General features: G+C 42.6%; 1 protein-coding gene across 1 annotated transcript in view; it reads right to left on the bottom strand.

Annotated features, from left to right (window-relative positions):
- Positions 1-128: 128 nt before the first annotated feature.
- The window catches only part of rai1 (retinoic acid induced 1), a 72,303-nt gene continuing 46,647 nt past the window's right edge, over positions 129-25,784 (bottom strand). The window contains exons 2-5 of the mRNA XM_089017852.1: positions 10,796-17,092; positions 10,523-10,616; positions 9,421-9,470; positions 129-3,672 (exon numbers count right to left, since the gene is read on the bottom strand). Of these exons, the coding sequence (XP_088873978.1) occupies positions 3,664-3,672; positions 9,421-9,470; positions 10,523-10,616; positions 10,796-17,080 (6,438 nt within the window). The 5' untranslated portion in view covers positions 17,081-17,092 and the 3' untranslated portion in view covers positions 129-3,663. The remainder of the gene's footprint in view (positions 3,673-9,420; positions 9,471-10,522; positions 10,617-10,795; positions 17,093-25,784) is intronic.

Genomic DNA, 25,784 nt, shown 5'->3' with positions numbered 1-25,784 from the left:
GAAAATTAATATTATGTATTCACTCACAAATGTTTGGGGGAAACAGGAAGCAAGCTCTTGTATTTAGATTAAGAAAAAAAATCCTTTGGTTTTTAAAATAAAAATGTTCGTATGTAATTTTACAGATGCTTTATTATAATTGAAATGAAATCACTTATGTAATTTCAAAGTTACTTATATTGGTCAGATTAATTTAGTCAGATTGAAGGATGCGATTGAATGGGAATCTCAAGAATCTTCTTATCCTTTCGGCTTTTCCCTTCAAGGGGTCGCCACAGCGAATCAGTGTCCTCCATCTTCAGAGGTTTGATCTCAAGAATAATTATAATAAATTTCATTTATAAGCTCCTTTCAAAACTCTCAAGGTCTCTTTACAGTCACAGGATATTTTTTTTCTCCGTGGGTGAGCAGCGGCAGACACACGTGCCAGCGTTCACCCAACCCAGAATAACTCAAATAGATCGAAAGCAAGCTAATACAGTGAGACATCAACTTATGAACTTAATTGGTTCCCAGACAGAGTGTGTAAGGTGAAAACCATTAACCATTAACCATAACCATAGGAAACCATTAAAATGGGAATAATCCGTTCCCGGGTTTCCATAAAATATACTTTTCAACTAAATAAGCCTTAAAACTACACACAACATACCTTATTCTATGTATAATAAATGTGCTATTGTATTGTAATGAAAGAAATACACTGAATTGTATCATAAAGTCACTTTATTTATTTGTGATGGTCATTTATGGCTTGATGGAATGGTGTTGGAGGTCAAAGGGAATTGCTGTTTGGAAAGAGAGGCGCATTAAATGAGGACTGTAAAGAAATAAACTGTGCTGTAAAATAAAGTTTTATTTACCTTTTTGATGGTCGTTGATGGCTTATGGAAGGAGAGTCACCTTCCATAAGGACTGTTGGTAACTTAACCTCTGGTGCTTTTCGGTCGTGTGCTTCCGCCGAAGATCACTCCGCCAGCCGTGGTGGGTGTGTATTATGAAAATAGTGCTTATTATAAGGTTTAATTTTCATAAATCTGACGTTTGTAAGACGAAAAGTTTGTAAGTTAAGGCGTTTGTAAGTTGAGGTCTCACTGTAGCTGGCTAATAGCTAGGTAGCTAGCTAGCTTGATAGCCAGCCGAATAGTGTAATTTGGTTTTCATCCATGGGTTGTAGGTGGTGCAATTTAAGAAAAGACAAAAATAAATAAAAAGAGGGCAGTGTAGCTTTCTTTGAAAGGTGCTGGTATATTTCAACACTGGCGGTACAAAAACATGTCCAACAAAGCAACGCTCCGTCATTGAGTTTAAACATAAAAATAAATAATGGAAAAAAACAACAGCATGCTTTAAATTAACAGGTGTCATTCCAAAAAGAGGACATATATTCATCAATGGATTCTTTTAATAATTTATAAGCAATAACATATTCCATTTTATAGAAAATAAACATCTCTAGGAAATACTATACACGGTTATTATTAGTACAGCACAATTTACATTTAAACAGCATCAAATACTTATGTACACCATGAAACAATGGGCTTCATAAAATTGTTGGATGTTTGGCGTGGCATTTTTTTTCTTCACTTGTTTATTTGTAACGCATTAAAATACGTTACGTGGACGGCAGACACCTTGTGTGTGTCATCACACGCGGTGGAAGAGGCTACATCGGAGAGACCACGTGTGTGGTGTGGTTCTCGCAAAAATTGGATTTACACATCGTGATCAAAGGAATACGAGTTCTGAACTGTACAGAAGATATGTGGTGAGAGGACCTGACCCCCGGTTGGACCCTTGGAGCCTCGCAATGTAAAGACAATGGCAGCTATTTAATAGTTGTATACACCTCCTCCTTGTTTTAGTTTTTTTATCTGTTTTTTTTTTTGGTCACCTGTTTTGTTTTTGTACTATTTCCCAAGAACAAAAAAATCAGATGTCAACCAATGATGGTGCCATGATGTGATTAATACATCTTAATATACATTTCTGAATATATGAGTCTTGTACAGTGGTGCCTTGAGATACTAGTTGAATTTGCTCCGTGAAGATGGAACTTGAAAAACTCAAATACTCTTTCCTCATTGAAATGAATGGAAATGGCATTAATCAGTTCCAGCTTCCTGAAGTTAACCACCCCAAAATATTATGTGCTTTTCAATAAGGAAACTAGCACTCGCTAATATTATATTGAATAGAAACACATTAAAAACAAATATCTAATAGAAACAATTTTTGATAAGCTTTTAGTTTTTTTTCTATTGCATTTCTTCTGATGTTCATGCTTTGGCCACCTGGGGGCAGTACAAGACAGACATAAATTGATATTGTCCACTCATTTGCGAAGCACTAATAATACTGACAGTCCTTTTTCATAGAGGATAACAAAATATGACAGTACAGTTTTATGGTTTGCCTGCTCGTGATGCTAAACTGTTCAACCATCTGCTTAACTCATTCACTGCCAGACGTGCAAAAATGAGTCCACTCCAGTGCCAGGGTTTTTGTCATTGCCACTGGAATTCCAGGACCCACAGAATAGTGAGTTTTAGGACTACATAAACATTCAGTACAACATTAGATACCCTAGACTCTCTTCTTTCATCAGAAAGAGAGTTCATTCCTAAAATATATTATTCTGGTGTTATATGAGCTAGAAATGAGGACGGCTGTCCAAAATACAATGCAATACATACATATTGGTTTATATAGAGCTTTAGCCACAACTGAAGCTGGTATAAAGCGCTAACTTGGAAAAAAGGGAAATGTTGCCCCCTTGTGGAAAGGGGTCGTCACATAGTCTGCCAGAGGTCATGACCCGCGCTAAACAAGAAAAAACAAAACCCAAACATGCCGCTCTACATCATATTTTAAATTCCTGAATAAATTCGTGAATGGCAGTAAATGAGTTAAAAGATCACAACAGTGGGTGGGTGGAATAAGTATCTTCATTTTGGAAGTGAACCACAACTTGGATTGGCAATAAACGTCTTGAAGCCTTTTCTAGAAGCTTTGTGAACAATTTTGAAAGTGACTGTTAACGAAAACCATTCGCAAATGACATCACTTGTATCTCAAGATATCGCTGCCATGAAAACACCGCAATGATATTTTGAACCTGTGTCAGCGCATCATCATGTATCGTTTGGTGTCACATCCGGTGGCTCATTGTTGACATTTTGTGTTGCAGATGTACAGATGTGCACAGTAGTGTGACGCTTAGAAAGATCACATATACACACACACACACACACACGTACACACACCTTTTGGCCGACACACAAAGTGGACAGATGGATGCGCCTGTCCAATTTCTGTCCACCAGGTGTGGCAATATGATAACAACCCATCAGAATTCCATACACACACACCCACACATTTTTAAGCAGACCTCCCGACACCCACCACGTCGTGCATCCCGGAGTGCCTTGCCTCCCAAACGCATCCGTTCCCGAGTCCTTGAAGAGTTGCTCTCTTTTATCCAGGAGCATTTTTCTTTCCCGTCTCTCAGAGTTCTCGCTCTGGTTTGCTGTCGGTGTCGGAGCGCCGCCTCAGGGAGGAGGGCCTGTCCGTCATCCTGTCCGTTTTTATAGGATTAGCCGGCTGTTAGGGCAGCATTTATCTTTGCTTTGCTCCTGCGAGGTGGTCCACTCAGATATCTTACAAATCCTGTCGAGGGACGGAGGAGAAACTGGTGTGAATACAAGGTGCACGGGCAGACTTGGAGCACAGGTGTCAAAGTCAAGGTTTAGCGGCCAGGTTCATATACAATTATGTCATTTTGTTCTGGATTGATTGTAGTTTTCTGACATGAAGTGTGGTGAAGCCCTCCCACCCCATCCACTCCCACACATACACTTACATCAGGGGTGTCAAAGTCATTTTTTGACGCGGGCCACATTGTAGTTATGGTTTCCTTTATGAGGCCATTATGAATTTAGGGATGCCATTAGAATGTTTCATCGCTTCCACATATTACATACTGAGCGCACAACAAATTAATTAAGTCATTCACTGCCATTTACAAATTTATTCGGGAATTGAAAATATGACTTAAAGCGCCATTCCCAATTATTTTTTTCATGCTTGGGTGCCGATAAAGTGCTGGCCATGGCCTCTGGTAATGTTTTCCCTTCCACAAGGGGCAGCATTTCCTTTTTTTCTATGTTTGCGCTTTGTTTCAGCTTCAGCTGTTGTAAAAGTGCTATATAAATCAATATTGCAGTATTTTGCATTGTATTTTGAATAGCCGCCGTCCTCATTTCAAGCTCATATAACTCCAGACCCATATAATTTAGTAATTAACTATTTTTTTCTGATGAAAGAAGAGAGCCTAAGGTTTTCTAACGCTGTATTGAATGTTTATGTAGTACTAAAACTCAATATTTTTTAGGTCCTGGAATTCAAGTGACAATGACAAAAACCCTGGCACTGGAGTGGGCACGTTATTTATTCATTGATTGATTGATATATGGATGGATGGATGGATGGGTGTGTGTGTGTGTGTGTGTGTGTGTGTGTGTGTGTGTGTGTGTGTGTGTGTGTGCGCGTGTGTGTGTGTGTGTGTGTGTGTGTGTGTGTGTGTGTGTGTGTGTGTTTGTTTGTTTATTTATTTTACTTTATGTTACTTCCGGGTTGAGTGAACGCTGGCGCATGTGGCTGCCGCTGCTCACCCGCAGAAAACATATCCTGTGACTGTAAGGTTTCCTTGAGAGTTTTGAAAGGCACTTATAAATGATTATTATTATTATTATTATTATTATTATTATTATTATTATTATTATTATTGCACGTCTGGCAGTGAGTGAGTTAACTTGTTTTCAAATTTGAATTTAAAAAGACTGTTATTGTGGTTATGATGGGACTATTTGAAATGTTGGTTCAGACTTTAGCAAGGATCATACAATTTCACATGTTTCATTATCTTTCACGGGCCAAGTAAAATGATGTGACCGGCCAGATGTGGCCCCCGGGCCTTGACTTTGACACCTATGACTTACACAAACCACTCTCAACTGTCCCTCTTTAACCATCGAGGCGGAGTAGACTCGTGCGCCTGTCGATTATCCTTTCAACTCTCTCCCGGTATGTCTAATGAAGTGGCGGCTAATTGCGTGTGCTTGCCATTCATCTTGCAGATCCGCCAAACATGAAACGCGGTCGGCGTACGATTCAGCGACCCAGCAGGAACGCCCACTAATTGCGCCAATGTGTCAGCGGAGAGGCGCAGCCTCCGTTATCCTCCTCTGCAACCCTCCCTGCGTCTCCTTCTTCTTCCCTTCTTTTTTTTATTGCGTCGCTTCTTCTGATGTAACTGTCCCCATTCGTCTCAGGCACCCACGGAAACAAGCAGTGTTTGTGTCTTCCCTGCCTTTCTATAGATGCAGCCAGCGTATAGGTCATCTGTTCATGAGCCTTATGTCTGCTCATTATGAGTCATTTAGCTGGGGAAGAAGATGACACTTTTTTTTTTGCCATTTCACCTTTTTATGTGCGAGTTCACAAAGCGACCCTTGGGTGTGGTGTTTCCAGGGGTGTGTATGTGTGTGTGTTATATACCCTAAGCTCTTTGATTAGACTTTGCAGCTTAAATTGGCACGGCACTTGCCTACATATACACACGCATGCATGCACACACACACACACACACACACACACACACACACACACACACACACACACACACACACACACACACACACACACACACACACACACACACACACACACACACACACACACACACACACAACATGTGCATGTCCCCACAACTGTACAGAAACGAGAACACATACACACACCTGCATGCAGAGCCTTGCATCCCTCCACTGATGACAGCTCTGCCTCCTCCTGCTAACAACAAACCGCTCTCTTTCTTGCCCTCCCTTTTCCCTTCTGCGACTCAAACGTGGGAGTGGAGGTGAAGGAAGACGGCGGCGGGGCGGAGGGGGAGTGAGGGGATAGAAGGGGAGGGACGGATGAAAGCGGCATGACTGAAAATGGAAAGGAAAAAAAAAGGAGGCAGGAGCTGGTCGGGGGATGAGAGGTTGAACGCAACGAGCGAAATCAGCGGGTGGGGTGGGGGGGGGGGGGGGTATGCCAAATAAGCCGGGCGAGGGAAGGAAAGAGAAACAAGACGAGAGGAAGGGGATGCGTGTGTTTGTGTGTAGCATGCGAGGCGCGTCGCAGGCAGTGATGGTGGGTGGGGTGTTTTGATCAAGCGCCAACGTTTCATCACTGTCAGTCTGTGCGGAGGAGAACAGAAACAGGGAGGAGGGAGGAAGGGGGAGGAGGAGGGAGGCCGCTGCTTCCTCAATGCATCGATGCTCTTTGCTGAATGTCAGCCTCACACTCCCCCCCCCCCCCCCCCCACTGCCTTTGACCTTCCTCTTTCAGTCTGCAGTGAGGGACAGAACACCAGCAGATGACGTCTGGCTGACAGCAAAGCCATTCATTTCATCCATCCTGCTGGCGGTTACGAGGGCTCCCTCAAGTGGTACTCAGAGCGCGCTATGTGGCAAAGTGCTTATCAACAGCAGCATTCAACCCCCCCCCCCTCTTCACACAGCCGTGGATGTTTAGGTTTGCCATTTGGAAGTATGTGTCAGCTTATCTTTGACGTTCTGCTTTTTAAAGCAGCGCTGTTATAGATTCCATGGCGATGGCGATGTCCGCATCCCGATGGATTTGAGATCAGCACAGGTTTTGAGTTGAAAGCTAAGATTAGGGTTAACTTTTCTGATAGGACTATTTTATATAGGCACATTCTAAATCATTCAATGTTTATTATATATATATATATATATATATATATATATATATATATATATATATATATATATATATATATATATATATATATATATATAAAACAACGTAGTCTAAACGTAGACACATAAATGAGTATATATATATACACATATATATGTATGTATGTATGTATATATGTATGTATGTATGTATGTATGTATGTATGTATACAGTGAGACCTCAACTTATAAACACCTTATCTTACAAACTTTTCGTCTTAAGAACGTCAAATTTATGAAAATTAAACCTTATAATAAGCACTATTTTCATAATACACACCCACCACGGCTGGCGGAGTGACCTTCGGCGGAAGCACATGACCGAACAGCGCTCCAGCCGGCGCTACTTTGCACACCCCCTCTCATTGAATGCACACGTCGATCGCCTACTTTGAGCTTTTTGCTGATAATTTTACTATGATGGGACCGAAAAAAAAACCCACCACAGGCTCGTGTTCAGCCCACGAAGATACAAAATAAAATCACAGTCGCTGAGAAGAAGGAGATACAGTAAAGTCTCGTTATATCGATATTCAAGGGAGTCCGAAAAAATATCGATATAACCGGGACTATCGATATAGCCGACCCTGTTTGCATGTAATTTTCTCCGTGCGTGCATAGAAATAGTATCGATATAACCGGGACTATCGATATATCCGATATCGATATAACGAGACTTTACTGTAATTGAAAAACACGAACGAGGTGTGCTTTTGTGTGATTTAGTGGCCGAGCACGGCTATGCAAAGTCAACCATTGCTCCCATTCTCCGGAACAGAGAAGCCATCAAAGGTGCGTCTGTTGCAAAAGGTGTTTCCGTGCTCTCAAAGCGACGGTCTCGGGCAATCGAAGAAGTTGAAAAAAACTTTATTTTACAGCACAGTTTATTTCTTTAATTACAGTCCTCATGTAATGTGCCTCTCTTTGTGACTGTGATACAATGCAGTGTATTTATTTCATTACAATACAATAGCACATTTATTATACATAGAATAAGGTATGTTGTGTGTAGTTTTAAGGCTTTTTTAGTTAAAAACTATATTTTATGGAAACCCGGGAACGGATTATTCCCATTTTAATGGTTTCCTATGGGATTTTTTTTTTTAGATACACACTTACCTTACACACTCTGTCTGGGAACCAATTAAATTCGTAAATTGACGTCTCACTGTATATATAACAGCCTCCCCCTTTGTCTCGCTCCTGCTCGGTCCTCTGGCTGAATAATACATCTTATTTTTTTGTATTTCACCTTACTTCCTGCTGATTGAATATTTTGATGACACAAATGAAGAACTGAATCGGAAGAAGAACAAGATTTAATCTGAAAAGATTCATAATCTAACATTTTCATTGTCTTTTTGAGCCAATGAAATGCCAGTGTTGGATTGGATTGGATGTACCTTTATTCATCTGACAGTGGAGAACATTTATTTACATTTCGCAGCAGCAAAGTTATGACAGCAAGAGGAAAGGAAAGAAAGAAGTAGAAAAACAAAATGTTGGTTGTTGTTGGATAAGATTTGGCATTTAACACTTGGAGGGGCAATTAATATTTTAATAATAATAATAATAATAATAATAATAATACATTTATAAGCGCCTTTCAAAACTGTCAAGGTTACTTTAAAGTCCAAGTCAGCTTCATTGTCAAATATGCTAATATGCATGACATACAGCACAGATGAAATGACTGTCTTCTCGGACCCAGCATGCAAGGCACTAACACTGCTCAACAGGAAATTTCATTCACTTTTAGGCACTTAAATATATTTTTGACGTTGAGTTAAAAATGTCTTCAAATTATTTTCTGGGAGATCGCGTTTTAATTGTTTTATTGATACAAGTATGCGCAATGTTATTTTTGTCATGCGTTGAACTTAATTATGAAAACCCAATGTGCCAATTCTATCTCTGATTACGTTAAATAGTTTAATAGACTTGTCTACCGCTTTTTATTTTGGCGGGAGGTAGAATCTTTAAATGCAGGACTTCAAATTGACACTGCAAAAAATATAGGCAAGTTTCCCACCCCATGAAATGAATGAGGGTCAACCTGAGAACCCCGACCTCACCCCATCAAATCCCTTTGTGATAAACGCAAAGCGAAATTGTAAGCAAGCCGCAACAGAAGCGATGCCATTCTTTCATTTTCATTTCCTGTCTGCTACTCAAGAAAAGTGCTTTGACATTTGACGATGGATGCTTGTTGTTATTTGGAACCATTACAATAACAGCGAAGGCGCTCAATTGAATGCCACATGATTCCGAGGCCGTAAGAGCACAGAATATAGCGACCACTTGAAAAGTGAAAAGACGACCCCGCCCACTGACTGGCGCGCACGCTGGCTTTTGTTCCACGAGGAGCACAAAAAAGAGAGCAAAATGACAAGACGGAAAAAGGAGGGCACTCCGAGAAAAATCGAAGCCGTCCGCTTAAGTGCGCTTGTGGGAGCAACAACCGCTTTATCCTTTTTTTTTCCCCCCCGAATTTACACACACCATGTTTTTGTGTGAGTGCTTCATAGCGCCTCGGGTCAACCCCTCCCAACCTTTCCTGAACGCGTGGATTCAAGTTTTTTTTTTTTGGCTTTTGGGTCTTTCTTACCTCATGTTTGGGACATTTCATGGAGAAGTCATCTTCGTGGAATGTGCAGCCTAAATCATTCGAGAGAAAGCAAAGACAAAAAAGGGGGTATGTGGGTGGGGGATAAGAACGACAATAGCAACAATTTTAGAGCCTGGCGAAAATAGTATCCGAAACAGGGCATGATTGGAAAAGAAGCACGGCGGAAGCGGAGAGGAAAAGAATGAGGAGAGGAGGCGAGGGGATGAGTTTCAGGGAAAGGGGCCCGTCACGTGTGGCTGATGTAGTCACCGGGGAGGAAATAGGCCTTACAATGTGACCCCCATTGCCCCATTGAGATCCGCTTTTCCTTTCGCTATCTCCGGCTTGTTTCTCCCTCTAAACCACTTCAATGTCCTACTCCTCCCACCATCATTTAAACCAAATGTCCAAAGTCCCGCCCGGGGGCCAAATACGACCCGTGGTCAATTTTCACCCGGCTTCCGTCATAAAATCAATAACGTCTGGCGTGCTTGTAGAATTAATATTGTACTTTGGGCAGTAGCGCTGAAACATGGGCTACGTGCTGCCATCTAGAGGCTCAATTGGGAACAGCAAATTAGTATGTTAGTTTGACTGAAATTTTCTAAAATGGCAATTTTCTACATTAAAAAAAATTCTAAAATGGCGACAATCAAAAAAATGAACAATTACTTCTCAACTGCTGCAAAAACGTAGTGAAGTTGATTGAATATTAAAGTTCAATTTTCAATGTCAATTTAATTTCTATAGGCATGTTTCAAATGACCAAAACACACGCTTATGATAGCTGAAATTAAAATAAAAAAGAACATGTGAATCACAGAATGGCTCGCTGTAATGTATTAAATGTAAAGAAGGTCCGCCACGGTTGGCCCCCGCCGACATTTTTAGCGCACCAAATCTGGCCCCCTTTGCAAAAAGTTTGGACACCTCTGATTTAAACCATCCTCTTCCCTCTTCTTTCTCATCTCCCCATTTTAAGCCTTGCTCTCACCACTATCTTACTCCCGTCTGACAGTATTCGTCCCACCCCCTCTGCTCAACTCATTTTTTGAAGTCTCTTTTTTGGGGGCAACTTTTCTCCCCCGCTGTGTTCTCTTACCTATCTCTTTGGCACAGCCGTAGTGATATTTACGAGAGCAGCTTCTCCAACAGCAACTGAGGGACGCCCCCGCATTCTGGCACTTGTGGCAGCTCTGAGGTTAGTCAGGCAGATTGGCATACGGCCCCCCGGGACCGAGAAACAGAAAAAGTGATCAAGCACGTATATGGAAAAAGACAAGGAATAACAAGCAAAGGATAACATTTGGAAAGTTAGCTGAGAGATCGCAAAAAAGCAGCTGCTCGGTGATGTGGTGATATTTGTTCCCCGTACCATTTGGGCTGAGATGTCGGCAGCTTCCTTCAGTCCGTATAAACGACCGGCCACCATGATCACCCCCTTGGTCCAGATAGCACAGTTTTCATGAGCCCAATGCTCATTGGCCTGTGCTTCTTCTCGCCGCCTTTGGAACACATCCTCTTGGGTATCGGAAGACCTTCTGGCCTGGAGCTGCTGCATCCTCTTTAACCTCTCTCGAAGCGTTATTCTTTGAAGAATTCCCTTTCGACCCATTCTTTCTTTTCTTGCTGCTCTTCGCACCGACCAATGGTGATGTCTGGCACTTCTGCCCTTCTGCGGCGATTTCCCCGTGATTTCTGATTTCTCAACGCCGGTCTCATGTTCAACTTTTGGTAATGTGCGTGGATTTTCACGACCCTCATCTTGGTTGACTTCCCTTTGGGTGAGCGCAGGTTCAGCAGTCAACAGTTTCCGAGGAACCGTGTCTTCTGTGTAGTATGGTCCGCAGAGATCGCCCATATCTCTGTAATTGGATTCTTTTCCGCACAGGCAACATGTGAGACACCGATCAGTTAGCTGTAGATTGACTGTTGGTCCCTGTAGCATGGCAGCAGCGTGAGGCACTACCTTCGCAACTGTGAAAGGATTCTTCATTCGGAGAATTCCCTTTTTTCTTCGTCTTTGAAACACATGTACATCCTCAGGCTTGTTGACGATGGCACACCAAGAGGAAAATTCTCTGGAGTTGTTCAATCGCACATACGGACAGAAAGACAGAAGGTGTTGTTGGACCGGTTTGTTTCTGATTCTCTTGATCGAAATGGACTCTGTCTGTTTTTTTGAGATGGTCACCACAGGACCCACAATGTCATCTGGTTCCTCCTCACATGTGTCGATTTCTATTTCTTGTTGTTGCCTCTCTACTTGTTCTGCTTCGCATCCCGCCGCCCTCACAACTGCCTCAATGACCTCCAAGGCATCTTTCATTCCTGGTTTTGGCCCAGGCTTTTTGTACACTTTGACTGGCTTGTCAGAAATCTCCTTGGATAAGTCTTTCCCTCTTTTCCGCTTAGCTGGACATGCGGATGGTTTTCTTCCTCTTTTCAGGGTCTGGATGACTTGTGTGCTGTCAACCTCTGGGTATTCTTTGATATCTTCGGGATTTATGGGCAATGTGGGCATTTCCGAAGGGATTATCATCTCCTCTACTATCCCGAATTGTTCCTCCGTTACTTCAACTTTTATCTCCTTCACTGCTTCTTTTTCTTCTGCAGCAGACTGACCTTTTTGTTTCCGTTTCTGCTTGACATGCATCTCGTGGTTGTTTTTAATGGCCCTCTGCTTAGCCGCTCTTGGGGTCGTCACTATGAGGTTTCCCGCTTCCAAGTCTACGGCAGAGGCATCTGGACTCTCCACCATAGCCCAACGCTTCCTTTTTGAGGACTTGCTTGTGGGTAAATTTCCAGATACAAGTACTTTTGCTTCTCGGGTCAAGTCTTCTCGAAGACCGAGGTCTACCTGAGCCTCCATTACTTTGCACAGTGTCCCAGGGTGATGTTCTTGGATTGGCCCTTGGCCATTGACATCCCCATCCGACAGCTTTTGTTTCAACTCGTCAGACACCCGTGCTTCTTGACATAGCTTCGGCTTGTCACTTTCTCCTTTGACCTCCTTTCTTGAGGTGCCTTCGTGGTGTTTCATTTCATTTTCCATAATTTCCGTGCCATTGACAGGAATGGCTGTCTCTCCGTCTTTGACAGTGTGCGGAGAACAGTCCTTAGTTGTTGCGTCATCGTTGAGACCGATGTCTGTCTGAGAAGTTTGGAGGTTTTTCTTCGAGTTGGGTGAAGTGATTTTCTGCACCATTGCTTCATATTTCTGTCCTCTGCCCTTACGTGGAGGGAGAACTTTTGTTCTGGTGGGGCACTGCGGAGACACGACTGGCACATCACCTTGATGGCTCTCTGTCACATTAGAGGGAAGATGTTTAGGTGGGTCGGAGATCTCTGGCTCTATTGTGACTGGCCCTCTCTTTCTTCTAGGCCCCAGAACATCCGCCTCTTTTGGTGCAGAGACAACCTGTGTCAGCCGTGTGTCATGAGGTTGCAGTGGTTTGGATTTAGGCTTTGGACCCCTCTTCTTCTTGACAGGCAACCTAGAGGGTTCCGTGAATGACTGATATTTTAGTGGAAGCATCATCTTTGCTTCAGTATTTTCAGATTGAAGCAGTTCAGGAAGTTCTACACTGTAGGGACTTGGAGTCAGGCATTGTTCCTTGGCTGAACGTTCCTCTCTTTTGGAACCATCAAGTGTGCACATTTCTGTCACCGCTGGTGTTAAATTATCTTTGTGAATGGTTTTGTCCTTTTCTTTTAATACATTTGCTTGTGAAGGCTTTCTAGACCTCAAGGTCATGTTTTTATTGTCATCTTCTTGTGCTTTTATGACATTTGGTGACTTTTCGTCATGGTTTGTTACTTTGATATCCTGGTTTATATGCGGTAGGGTATTTTTTATATTTTTTCTGGCCCTGCTCTGCGGCCCGGTCAAATGTAGAATTATTTCTTCCTGTTGTGTCTGCTTGGCCTTCGAAACAGAACCTTTGGGGCGACCAATTGAGGACTTCACGGTTACGTTTTCACTGGGTGGCATTTCATCTTCAAATTTGAATGCAGGCTTTGGTCCTGTCTTTGAAATAGGTTGAGGCACCGGTTTTGATGTTGCTTTTACGCCAGGTTTGGGCCCTGGTTTTCGTCTCCTGAGAGATTCAATTTTTTTTGCTGAATCTGTTGTATTTGCCACAACATTTATTCCGGATTTATGTCCTGGTTTTGGCCCCGGCTTTGGTCCGGGCTTGAGGGAAAGTTTAGGATTTGGTTTGCCTCCTGGTTTTGGCCCTGGCTTTGGTCCAGTTTTCACTCCTAGTTTGGGTCCAGGTTTTGGGCCTGGTTTCCCCTTTATATGACCCTCACCTTTGGGCGGTAAATCTGGCGCAGTGAATGAGCGGGTGCACATTCTGGAACATAGTCCATCAGTTAATACTTTGGTTGTCTGGCTCAACATTGATTCTTGATGAGCTAAGTCAGTTTGATGTGAGAACAACATCGTTTTGCTTGAAGGCCTGCAGGGCTTCTCTGAGTCCAGGGGGTCTCCTTCTTTATCCTTCTCTTCATCCCTTTCCAAGCTTATCTGTCGCCTGATTTCCATACCTGAAAGCATCATTTTCCTTCTTCCCCTTGCATGCTTATGTCCAAATGCACGCGGTTGACCAGATGGGTCCACAGGCTCTGACTTGGCCAAAGGGGTGACGGCACTCGAGCAGCTGAGGCCCGGCTCCATGTCCTCATCACCTTTCTTTGGGGAGGGTGGTGTATCCGCCCAGGAGGGGGCTGAGGGAAGTATTGACTTTCCAGGCAACTGAGGAGAGTCTGGCTCCAGCACTTTGGCGTCACTGTGATCCATATGATCCCTGGACTGGGCCGGGGTTAGTGTTATCTTGTCATTGAGAGCCGAGAACACTGGCATAGCGGATTGGGGCTGCGGAGCAGTGTCACCAATGGCCGATTCTCTTGAAGAAGCATTTGGCGCTGTAGCCACATTTGGATGTGCGGGCACTCCCGCAAGCTCATTGTCACTGTGGAACTCGGTTCTTTGATTTTCTGTCCTGGTGCAAAGGTTGCCAGGAGGTTTCTCACAGCCATGTCTGTTCATGAAATCAGGATTCAATGACTGGCTAATGTACTCTTCCTCTCCTAGTTCTTTTGTCACCTCATCAGACAGGGGCGGGGAAAGAGCATGTTGCTTTCCTTCGTCGAATGTTTCTTGTCCATTGTTTTCCTCCTTCTTCTTCTCTTCTTCAATCAATTGTTTGCACTCGGTTTTCTTTGAATGTTCCTCTCCCAAGGCCTCAAGTTGAGGGGTTGAAGGGGTGTTGTCTGAGCTGTCCTCCTTCTCTGTGGAATATTGATCCTGTTCAAGGTCACTCATGGGATTGAAAGGCGGTGTTTTGAGCGAGCTTCCAGAAGCATTGGATGACTCTGATTTGTACACCTCTTTTATCTCTTGGCCAAAATTGTGGCTTGAGTCAGAGCCTGCAGCTGGGGACTGTTCAATTGAATCTGGAATATATTTTCTCTGGACCCCTTCGTACTCTGCCTCTGCGTAGCAAAAGTCTTTGTCTGCGCCACCTTTGTTTACTTGGTTGTATAGAAATGAACATTTGACCCCATTGGACCATTTTTCCTGGTTCTCTGTCATATTAGTCGCGTCAGTATCTCTTTCATAGTCAGACGGTTTTGGTGTTGTCACTACTTCTTTGTCATCTGACTTTTCCGTCCATGCCGATTCTTCAAAGTTTTCTCTAACAGGCTCATTGATCTGTTGTATGTCAGAAGATGAGTCGGTGTCCGGTTTAACTGGACTTGGAATGGTAATGCATGTAGGAGATCTTGTCTCAGTGTTGCTCTTGACTGGAGTGATATCTTCTCCTTGTACTGGCTGACACGTAATTGGGTCCGGAGTAAAGTTGTGCAAACCAGAATCTCCAGACCTGGTGGAGATATCATCTGGAGATGTCATGGAACAGGATGACATTGTGTCCACGTTAATATGTGTGTTGTTGGGAGGTTGAGCTGGACTCAAGCCCTGGTTTCTGTAGAAGTAGCCCCTTTCCAGTTGTTCATCACTACTGCTAGAGTAGCCTCCCTCGTGAAGTTCCATCAGCATTCGCTGATGTTGCACATGAGAGTAAAGGTCTGGACCTCCACTTATACTACCAGCACTTTCTGGATATGTATTTTTGTATTCGTCAGCCTTTTTGGAGGATGCTGCACTTCCAGAACTGCTGTTGCTTCCCCCACTGTTTCGTTTTGCGGATTTTTTGTTGGCCACCAGAGTCTCTGAAAGCAGCAACTGTTGGACATTGTTGGATATGTTCTCGACCTGAGAGGTGAGGGCATTCAGGCTCCACAAACTCGGGTTTGACAGCAGCTTCTCTGAGAAACGCTCTTTCATGGTAGGTACTTGTAGTGTGTTTGTGAAGCTGTGGGGTGCTGTGTGGGGCACTCCGGGCGATGGGTGTGAGCGTGGGGGCAACAGCATTGTATTGGACCCTCCTTGCTCTTGATGTCCCATGGAGGAGGAGGATGATGACGAAGCTGGCCCTGGGGTGATGGGTGGTTGGCCGTACTGGAATGACTCCGGATTGGTCATTAAAGGCGAAGGGGTGGAACTGTATGAAGGGGAGCGTCCAACCGACCGTACAGGAGAGTGGTTGGAGGAGGGACTGCAAGTTTGATAATACTGTTCAGGTGACCTCACAGCCAGTTCAGAGAGACAGTAGTTTGGTTGTGGTTGGCTGAAGTGTTGATATTTTGGGTGGGGTTCCTGTTGGCTGGTCATGGGTTGCAGAGGGGCCTGTGGCTCATAACCTCTCGAGTGTTGGTAACTAAAGCTATTCTGGGTTGGCCTGTACCCTCCTTGCTTCAGATTATTGTGGCTGCTCATTTGTCTTCCATACTGGGAGGTTGGCGTAATGCTATAACCTTTATAACATGGCGGCATGGGGCTGCACTTTTCTATGTAAGGTGAAGGAGAGGGGGAAGGTTGGGGGTAGTGCAGGTGACTTTGTGGATACATTAAAGGGGAAGGGGAAGGATTATTTGGGTGTGACTGGTGACGGGGGCTTGGGAACGAGGGGGTAGAGAGCTGATGACACTGGGTCTGGGAGTGGTCCAACATGTTCTGGTCCATGTACTGTGACGAGTTAGGGCCAGGTGGACCACCAGCCTCAATTCGGCTAACCATCTCATGCTCATATGATGTCAACTGAGATGCGTCTTCCCATTTCTGCTGGAGGTGCCCCCCGCTCATGTACTGGGCCGAGTATGTCCCAGAGCCCAAGTGGTTACTGTAAGTATTATGACCCTGTAAATGTTGACCAGAAGTTGTAGGAGGGAATTTATGGATTTTCTTCTTTGCCTGTGAGGGTGCCGAGCCTCCGTTTGCATTCCCGCCACCATTGATTGGGAAACCAGGGTAGGCTGGCTGGCTATAACAGTCCTTAGGTGCTTCTCCAGTCCTTGTCCCTGCAGCTGTAGACATACTTGTAGTGTTCACCAACGAACGGGCCTCATAGGTTGACCTTGAAAGTCCCGGACCCGGGCCCGGATGTGGACCAGGCCCCGGGTGGGGTAGCTGAGGGTGAGCATGATGTGTGTGTTGTCGGTACGTCTCCAGGCGTGATAATTCGTGGGGCTCCTGCTGGTAGCAAGGTTGGTTACTGTGGTAACCACCAGCGCGCTCACGGAAGGACTGCATTGCTCCCAATGTCTGAAAAAAGAAAAGGGAGGGGGGATTGAGAAAAGAGGCGGGGGATGAGTGGGGATTGCAATGGGGGGCAGTCATAGAGATGTTTGTTAGATACTGCAGTTTGACTTATGCGGAATGTAAAAAAATGGATATATGGGTGATAGTTCAATTACAGTTCATGGCAGGGGTCGGGAACCTATGGCTCGAGAGCCATATAGGGCTCTTTTGATGATTGCATCTGGCTCGCACATAAGATAAATTATTATCACTTGTTTGCTAATTGTTGACATTCTGTCCAAGAGGTGGATTTGAACCATGGACCTCATCGACGGCTAATCCAATGTACTAATCAGTCAACCACAGTGAGACTTCTCTATTGAATTTCTAATTGAGAACCCAAAAAGATCTTCATATACACCATTAAAAAAAGATTCAAACTACACCACTGGAGGCCAAGACTTGGATTTTAACTTTGCACCTTTGCAATGTTAAGCCAATGTGCTAACCAATTGGACCAAAGTGCCTGTTTCTCATGGATCTTGGAAGTAACGACCCAAATACAGTGAGACCTCAACTTACAAACACCTTATCTTACAAACTTTTCGTCTTACAAACGTCAAATTTATGAAAATTAAACCTTATAATAAGCACTATTTTCATAATACACACCCACCACGGCTGGCAGAGTGATCTTCTGCGGAAGCACACGACCGAACAGCACCAGAGGTTAAGTTACCAACAGTCCTTATGGAAGGTGACTCTCCTTCCATAAGCCATCAACGACCATCAAAAAGGTAAATAAAACTTTATTTTACAGCAGTTTATTTCCTTAATTACAGTCCTCATGTAATGCGCCTCTTTCCAACAGCAATTCCCTTTGACCTTCGACCTCCAACGCCATTCCATCAAGCCATAAATGACCATCACAAATGTAAATAAAGTGACTTTATGATACAATGCAGTGTATTTCTTTCATTACAATACAATAGCACATTTATTATACATAGAATAAGGTATGTTGTGTGTAGTTTTTTAGGCTTATTTAGTTGAAAAGTATATTTTATGGAAACCCGGGAACGGATTATTCCCATTTTAATGGTTTCCTATGGGAATTATTTTTTTGAGATACACAGTTTTCGCCTTACACACTCTGTCTGGGAACCAATTAAGTTCGTAAGTTGAGGTCTCACTGTAGGTCGTCATATAAAAATGCCTGACAATACATGGTAGTGTTTTTCAGGCTAAAATGCCTTAACAGAGAATTTACTTCCTGAGGCTGCTAAAGAAGCAAAAAACAGCTTCTTCCCCCAAGCCATTAACTCTTTGAACTCCTTGAACTCTTTCAACAGTAGCCCAACTGGAACTGTATTGTGCCACTTAGCAATTTTTTGATTATAATACTAGTGCAGCGTGTTCTACCAGAAACAAATTCCTTGTGTGTTCTACATACTTGGCAGTAAAGATGATTATGATTCTGATTAATAAACATGGTAGTTTTTTTGGGGGGGCTAAAATAAGTTATTGTACCTGGTCTTTTTTTTTTAGCTAAAAATGCCTTACGATAGGTGGTCTTGGTGTTTTTTTCGGCCTAGAAACGGTTACTATACATGGTAGTTTTTTCAGGGATAAAATACCCTAATAAACATGGCAGTTTTTTTGGGCTAAAAACGCCTGACTATATATGGTTGTTTTTTTTTCGGGTTAAAAACGGCTTATTATAAATGGTTATTTTTATCGGTTCAAAAACGGTTTACTATACTATACATGGTCGTTTTTTGGGTTTAAAACACCTCACATTGTCGTTTTTTTTTTTTTTTTTTTTTTTTTTTTTTGGGGGGGGGGGGGGGGGGGGGGCTAAAAACGGCTTACTGTACATGGTTGTTTTTTCAGCTCAAAAACACCTTACTATACATTGTCGTTTTTTTCGGGATTAAAAACGGCTCACTATAAATGGTGTTTTTTTTCCGACTAAAAACGCCTTAGTATACATAGTTATTTTTTCGGGATAAAAACACCTTACTATACATTGTCGTTTTTTAGGCTAAGAAACCTTACTATATAAGGTAATTTTTTCAGGCTAAAAAAGACTTACTATAAATAGTAATTTTTTCGGGCTAAAAAAAATGCCTTGCCATACATGGTCTTTTTTTCGGGTAAAAAAAACACCTTACTACACTTGGCAGTTTTTAGGCTAAAACGCCTTACTATACATGGTCTTTTTTTGGCCAAAAAACGGCTTACTATACATAGTTATTTTTTTAGGGATAAAAACGGCTTCCTATACATAATCATTTTTTGGGGATAAAAACGCTTTACTATACATGGTTGTTTTTTAGGGCTAAAAACGCCTTACTATACATGGTCGTTTTACGGCTAAAAACGCCTTAGTAGACGTGTTTTTTTTGGGGGTGGGATAAAAACAGCTTACTATACATGGTTGTTTTTTTTCAGGCTAGAAAGTTTTTTTTGGGATAAAAAACCGCCTTATGATACGTGGTCTTTTTTTCGGCTAAAAAAACACCTTAGGTACTCTGTGGAGTTCATATGTTTGTAAATCTCATTGTGATGACATCAGTGCCTCACCAACACATGGTAGTTTTTTTGGGCGAAAATGTCTTACTATACATGGGCGTTTTTTGGGGCTAAAAATACCTTACTAACATGGTCCGCTTTTTTGGTGTTAAAAAGCCTTGCTATCCATGGTGTTTTTTTTTTTTTTTTTTTTTTTTTTTTTTTTTTTTTTTGGGGGGGGGGGGGGGGGGACTAAAAACTCCTCACTATACGTGGTCGTATGTTTTGGGCTAAAAGTACATTACGATACTGGTCGTTTTTTTCAGCTGACTTTTTGGAGGCAAAAAAAAATAAAGCCCATGTTTTTTTCCCAGCTATATACTATACGTGGTTGTTTTTTCAAAGCTAAACCACCTGACTATACATTGTCATTTTTTGCAATCGTGACTCTGGGGAAATAGGAGTTCACCGATTTGCCATTATGTCCACGCATCCAAACAAACTACGCAAGCGCAGATAAAGCGGAATGCAATGCAAGATGCTACGTTGCCCACGCTGGTACATGAGGTGCGGTGCGTAATGAGCTTCACTTCCAGCTGCAAAACAAAAAGTAACTGATGTATGTGTGTGTAATTGACTGCTGTGTGCTGTGCACGTCTTACCACTTATTACAGGCAAACCAAGCCTTTACCTGCGGCTTTTGGTGCTAAAACGTAACAGGGATGACCTTTTTCAGACAGTCGATTCCGTCGATTCCGTCTATAAGCGTATCATATGTCATATATGTGGGCAAGCGGAGACGGCAGGAAGCAAGAGAGGAGAAAATCGGATTGTTGAGCTGTATGCCTCATTATGCGGCGAGCTATTGGCACTTTTTTTCGCCCTCTGTCGCTCGCTTTCATCGCATCATCTTCACAGGCACTTTGAGATGGGACTTATCTTCTTTCGCCCCACATACACACCAACACAAAAGCTGACCTTAAAGCAGGTCTGCGCATGAAATGTAATGACGTCCGTGGCAGGGCTGTACATTCGGGGGTGGGAGAGCCAAATCAACAAGAGAGATCGTCGCCATCCTCACAGAGCGGAGGGATGCAACGTGGCGCTTTGTGTTTGTTTACCTCCCCAGTCGTCCTTGTTAGATATGCATGCAGATACAGCTTTTTCAAGCGCACGCATGCACACACACACGCACACAAAAATACACACACACACACATACGCACACACGACACATATACATACACGTACACATACACACACTTTGATTTTCTCTTTTCTTCGCATTCGTGATCTGCACCCATTGTCTGTACATGCCAGGTATTGTAGACAATATAAGTAGGGCATGTTTTTGTTGTGGTTATTATTATTATTATTATTATTATTATTATTATTATTATTATTATTATTATTATTATTATTTTACTTATTATTTATACTTACAGTATGTACTTATTGTGCAACCGTCACAACCTGAAGCTGAACATCCTCAAGACATTAGAGATGATCGTGGACTTCAGGAAACATCCATCAGTGGAATCACACCAATTCCATCCTGAGAAAGGCCCAACAGAGGATGTACTTCCTGAGGCTGCTAAAGAAGCATGGCCTGCCACAGGAGGTGCGACAACATTTCTACATGGCTGTCATCAAATCCATCCTGTGTTCTTCCATCACCGTTTGGTTCGGGGCCGCTACAAAAATGGAGAAAATCCGACTTCAACGGACCGTTAGGATGGCGGAAATAATCATTGGCACCGTCCTACCCACTCTCGAGGACTTGCACACTGCAAGAATCCAAACAAGGGCGCAGAAAATCCTACTGGACGCTGCGCATCCTGCCCACCACCTTCTCCAGCTACTCCCCTCAGGCAGGCGCTACCGATCCATGCGCACCATATCCAGCAGACATTTAAACAGCTTCTTCCCCCAAGCCATTAACTCTTTGAACTCCTCGAACTCTTTCAACAGTAGCCCAACTGCAACTGTATAGTGCCTCTTTACAATTTTTAGATGATGATACTAGTGCAGCGTGTTCTACCGGAAACAAATTCCTTGTGTGTTCTACATATTTGGCAACAAAGATGATTCTGATTCTGATTTTGATTATTTTTAACCATCCATCCATTTCCAGACCGCTTCATCCTCATTAGGGATGCGTCATATTTGTTGCCAAATATGTAGAACACACAAGGAATTTGTTTCCGGTCGAACACACTGCACTAGTATCATCATCAAAAAATTGCAAAGAGGCACTATGCAGTTCCATTTGGGCTACTGTTCAAAAAGTTAATGGCTTGGGTGAAGAAAACATAATACTGCATGCTGACAGTAAGAGCAAACACAAAAACAAAACTCTTGCCATTAAAGATATAAATAATAAAAATGAAACCGCAGTTGTCGCTTTCGGTGGGCGTAAGTCGAAGGATTGAAGAGGACTTTACATTCAACAAACTTCAGCAAAAACTGGGCTTGTCATGATTCTATTTGTTTTTCAGTGCCTGGCAGCAGTGGAAGGCACCGGTTTCACCAATAGTGGCTAATCTGTAAATGGACGAGATGGAGAAACAGGCCCTCACATCCTTGCCGGGGACAAAACCTAGACACTGGTTTAGATATGTGGACGATACTTTTGTCATAATTAAAAAACAAGAAATTCAATCCTTCACAGATCACCTCAACTCGGTAGACATAAACATTAAATTTACTCGTGAGGACATTAAAGAGAACCAACTAGCCTTTTTGGATGGTCAAGTAATTATAAAAGAGGACAGAGCGCTAAAAACAAAAGTCTTTAGGAAGGCTACTGATACCGAACCACAAGAGATATAGGAATTAGATTCCAACACTACGCACACTGACCAATACTTACTTTTCGATTCTAACTACCCTTTACAACACAAACTAGGAGTTATCAGAACCCTGCAGCATAGGGCTAAACTAATACCAACTAGCACTGAAGGTAGAGAAAAGGAGTCAAAACATATCAGGAGAGCACTCACTAACTGTGGGTACCCTCAGTGGTCATTTAACAAATGTCAGAAAGAAAGAATAGGGAATGAAACCAAAAATTCTGAAGATACTAAAAGGAGAGGAGTAGCATTACCCTACATTGCAGGAGTCTCTGAAATACAGAGTCCTTTGGCAACACAAAATTCCTACTTATTTCAAACCGCTAAACACTTTAAGGCAAACATTAGTGCATCCAAAAGATAGGCTGCCAAATGAAAAACAAAGTAATGTAGTTTATTCAATAGATTGTAAGAATGAAAATTGTAAAGAGCAATACATTGGGGAGACGAAACAAATTCTCAAAAAAATACTTTATCAACATCGCAGGGATAATACTAGTGGGCCTCAATCGGCAGTAGATTTGCACCTAAAAGCTAGCAACCACTCATTTGACGACAATGAGGTAAAAATCTTAGCGAAAGAACAGATGGTTTGAAAGGGGAGTAAAAGAAGTGATTTTCATAAAACAGCTAAATGCTTCATTAAACCGATATGGTGGGGTGAGGTTCAATTTGGATCGTTCCTACAACAGCCTGCTTAGGCAAAATAAGATTAGTAATACTGATGAGGCGATACCGGTTGAAGTGGGGCAATCAGGCCAGTCGTTAGTCAGAACAATAGGAACAATCAGTGGAGCTGCAGGGAGTAGTTCTCTGCTCCCCTCAACCTGAGAGCAGCGACCTATCATAGCCATAGGAAGAGATAGGTTTAGAAGTGCCCAAAGGAGGCAATAGCATTGCGCCCCGTGGTCACCAGGTCGTGACGTCACTGATGACGTCACGAGTTGTAGCCTCTGACACAGTTCCGTACCATATGAATAATTTTTGCTCGTTTTTCGTCGATTTTCTTCCGGTATTCGAAGAAATTTTAATACTTTGTGGCTAAATATGTTTTAGAAGACAGCTACTTCACTCTCACGTCGTCTTTCGGCGCGATGTGAAGTCGGACAAGTCCAAAAACCTCAACTTTCAAGATCAGATATGCTTTGGATTATATTTTTTTTATAATCCAAAACATACAATTGCAATTAAATACACCACTATTGATGTATATTTATTCAGAGTCTAAAAATGTTATGAATAATAGAAATGACAGCTCTTTAAGATTGAAAATTCAAATACATAGTATAATTATCTTTTGAGTGTGATTGTAACCAATCTTCAAACGTGAAAAAAAAAACATTCATCAAGAATGATCATACTTAATTGGTGATCGGAATTGGACTAAATCAGAAATTGTAGAGGATTAGGTAACACTGTGTATAGTGTATATATGTGTGAAATCTACAACGGATCAAAAAGATCAAGAAGTAATTATTAGTATGTTGTATGAGCAGAGTCGGCTAACCTGGGGCGCGTTTCACTAAACTTTGCTATTTAGCAATATTGCTAAGCGTTAACAATATTGCTAAATGATGTTTAGTGAGACACGTTTTTAGCGTTAACAATGAACTTAGCAATATATTAGCAATATTGCTAAGTTAGCAATGTTTAGTGAAACGCACACCCCTGCAGTTCAAATTTAGTGTCGAATTAGTTACATGCTTGAGGAGGCAGAGCCAATTCAATTTCATACTAATGAAGAACAGCTAGAACGTATTTATACACGGTCGAAGATCGAAAACAGGACGAAAATTAGTCGCTAAAACATCGCAAAACGAAATCTTTTTTTTTCTTTTTATAGAAATTTCATTTTCACTCACTTGAAGAACGAAATTCCTTTGTTTTTCAGCTTGTAGTTGAAGCATCCGTAAGCGAAACATTGTGGCCCCCAACTGTTGTTCCGTTTTACAGCATCCATACGTTAAATAGACCTAAATACGCTCAAAACTATCCTATTTCTATGCCAAACCAAGCCACGTTACTATGGACGCTACAACTCGTGCCATCACTTCCGGGTTTGCAATCAACCTCGTCTCTACGCCACTTCTAAACCTATCTATTTCTATGATCATAGCACAGTCCGGCACCGCCATGTCTGGACAGTAGGGATATATATATAGGGCCTAAACTACCAGTAAGACTTTAGTTTGCTGACAAAGTTTCTTGGATAAGAAGCGAAACGTCCGACACCTTCAAAGAAGTACAGATGACGGCTGAAGAAACCTTTTCATCGATTTCAAGGAAACATGTTTCAAACATTTTGACCTGAAGAAGGAACTGATTGGATGGCCAATAGACACAGACAGATAGACTGTCTGTCCGTTTCCTCAGTCTCTGACTCGGCGGTATGAGTCGATTCGGACCCCAAGGGAGACACCCAGGAGATGGATCCAGCCAATATCTACTCTGACATTTGTAAGTGTCCCGTTGTCATGGTGCACAGCGAGATGTCACGAGTGGGGGGCGTGCAGAATAATCAGACAGGACCAAGGTGAAGCTATTGAATGGTCGCAGACATACAGATGGCACTCTGACGTTTGCGGACGGGCCTGCAAATGAGGTGCAAAGGCTGGCTGGCAGTCAGGAAGTGATGTGCTCGTCATGGATCATGGACGAATGCTGGAAGCAGTCCGGCAGTCAGTGTTGTGCATTACTTCCATCAAGGATGTTCTGTGTGGCTTTGGTTTTAGGGAAATCGGCGAATCAAATATAAAGGTTGGCTGCCATGTTGCTGGATCCGGATTTCTCTGCTCTTGATCCAATCCAGATTCTTTGATAACGGCAAAGGGGTTTTCCATCTGGTTTTGACCGGGATCCGATCCAGATATAATTGAATGTGGTGGATTAAAATTGGCAAGGGAAGTCCCAGGTGGCAAGTTCCCAATCCACCAGTCGACTATTTCCTCCATTTCGCCTCATTGTTTAATCTGAAAAACGTTGTACGTAGTCTTAATGGATGAAACCAAACAAATCAATTCAGCCGTCGTCGAGAAAAATGTTGTGGGGAAAAAAAATAAGGATCTTCTGGACTTTAGCCATTTTCCTCCAAAGGCCCAACTCAGCGTGTCAAGATGGCCGAAAGCCTTATTGAAGGGATATTAAAGTCTTGCAAGACCTTCCTCTTCCTCACTTCTACTTGATTAAATCCAGTAATTCAATATTTTGTGGAGGTTATCTGAGAAAAGTGGGAGGCTGAAACGGTTCAATAGCATCTAATAGTCAGGAAACTTGCCTTGGCGCCGCTCGATTCTTTTTTGTTTTTTTTGGGGGGAGACCATTTTAGTTCTTTGAGGCACGGCGGTGAACAGA

The sequence above is a fragment of the Hippocampus bargibanti genome, linkage group LG17, assembly GCF_051943395.1.
Source record: "Hippocampus bargibanti isolate YZ-2025 linkage group LG17, ASM5194339v1, whole genome shotgun sequence".
Lineage (NCBI taxonomy): Eukaryota > Metazoa > Chordata > Actinopteri > Syngnathiformes > Syngnathidae > Hippocampus > Hippocampus bargibanti.
This window is presented reverse-complemented; position numbering and strand designations above follow the sequence as displayed.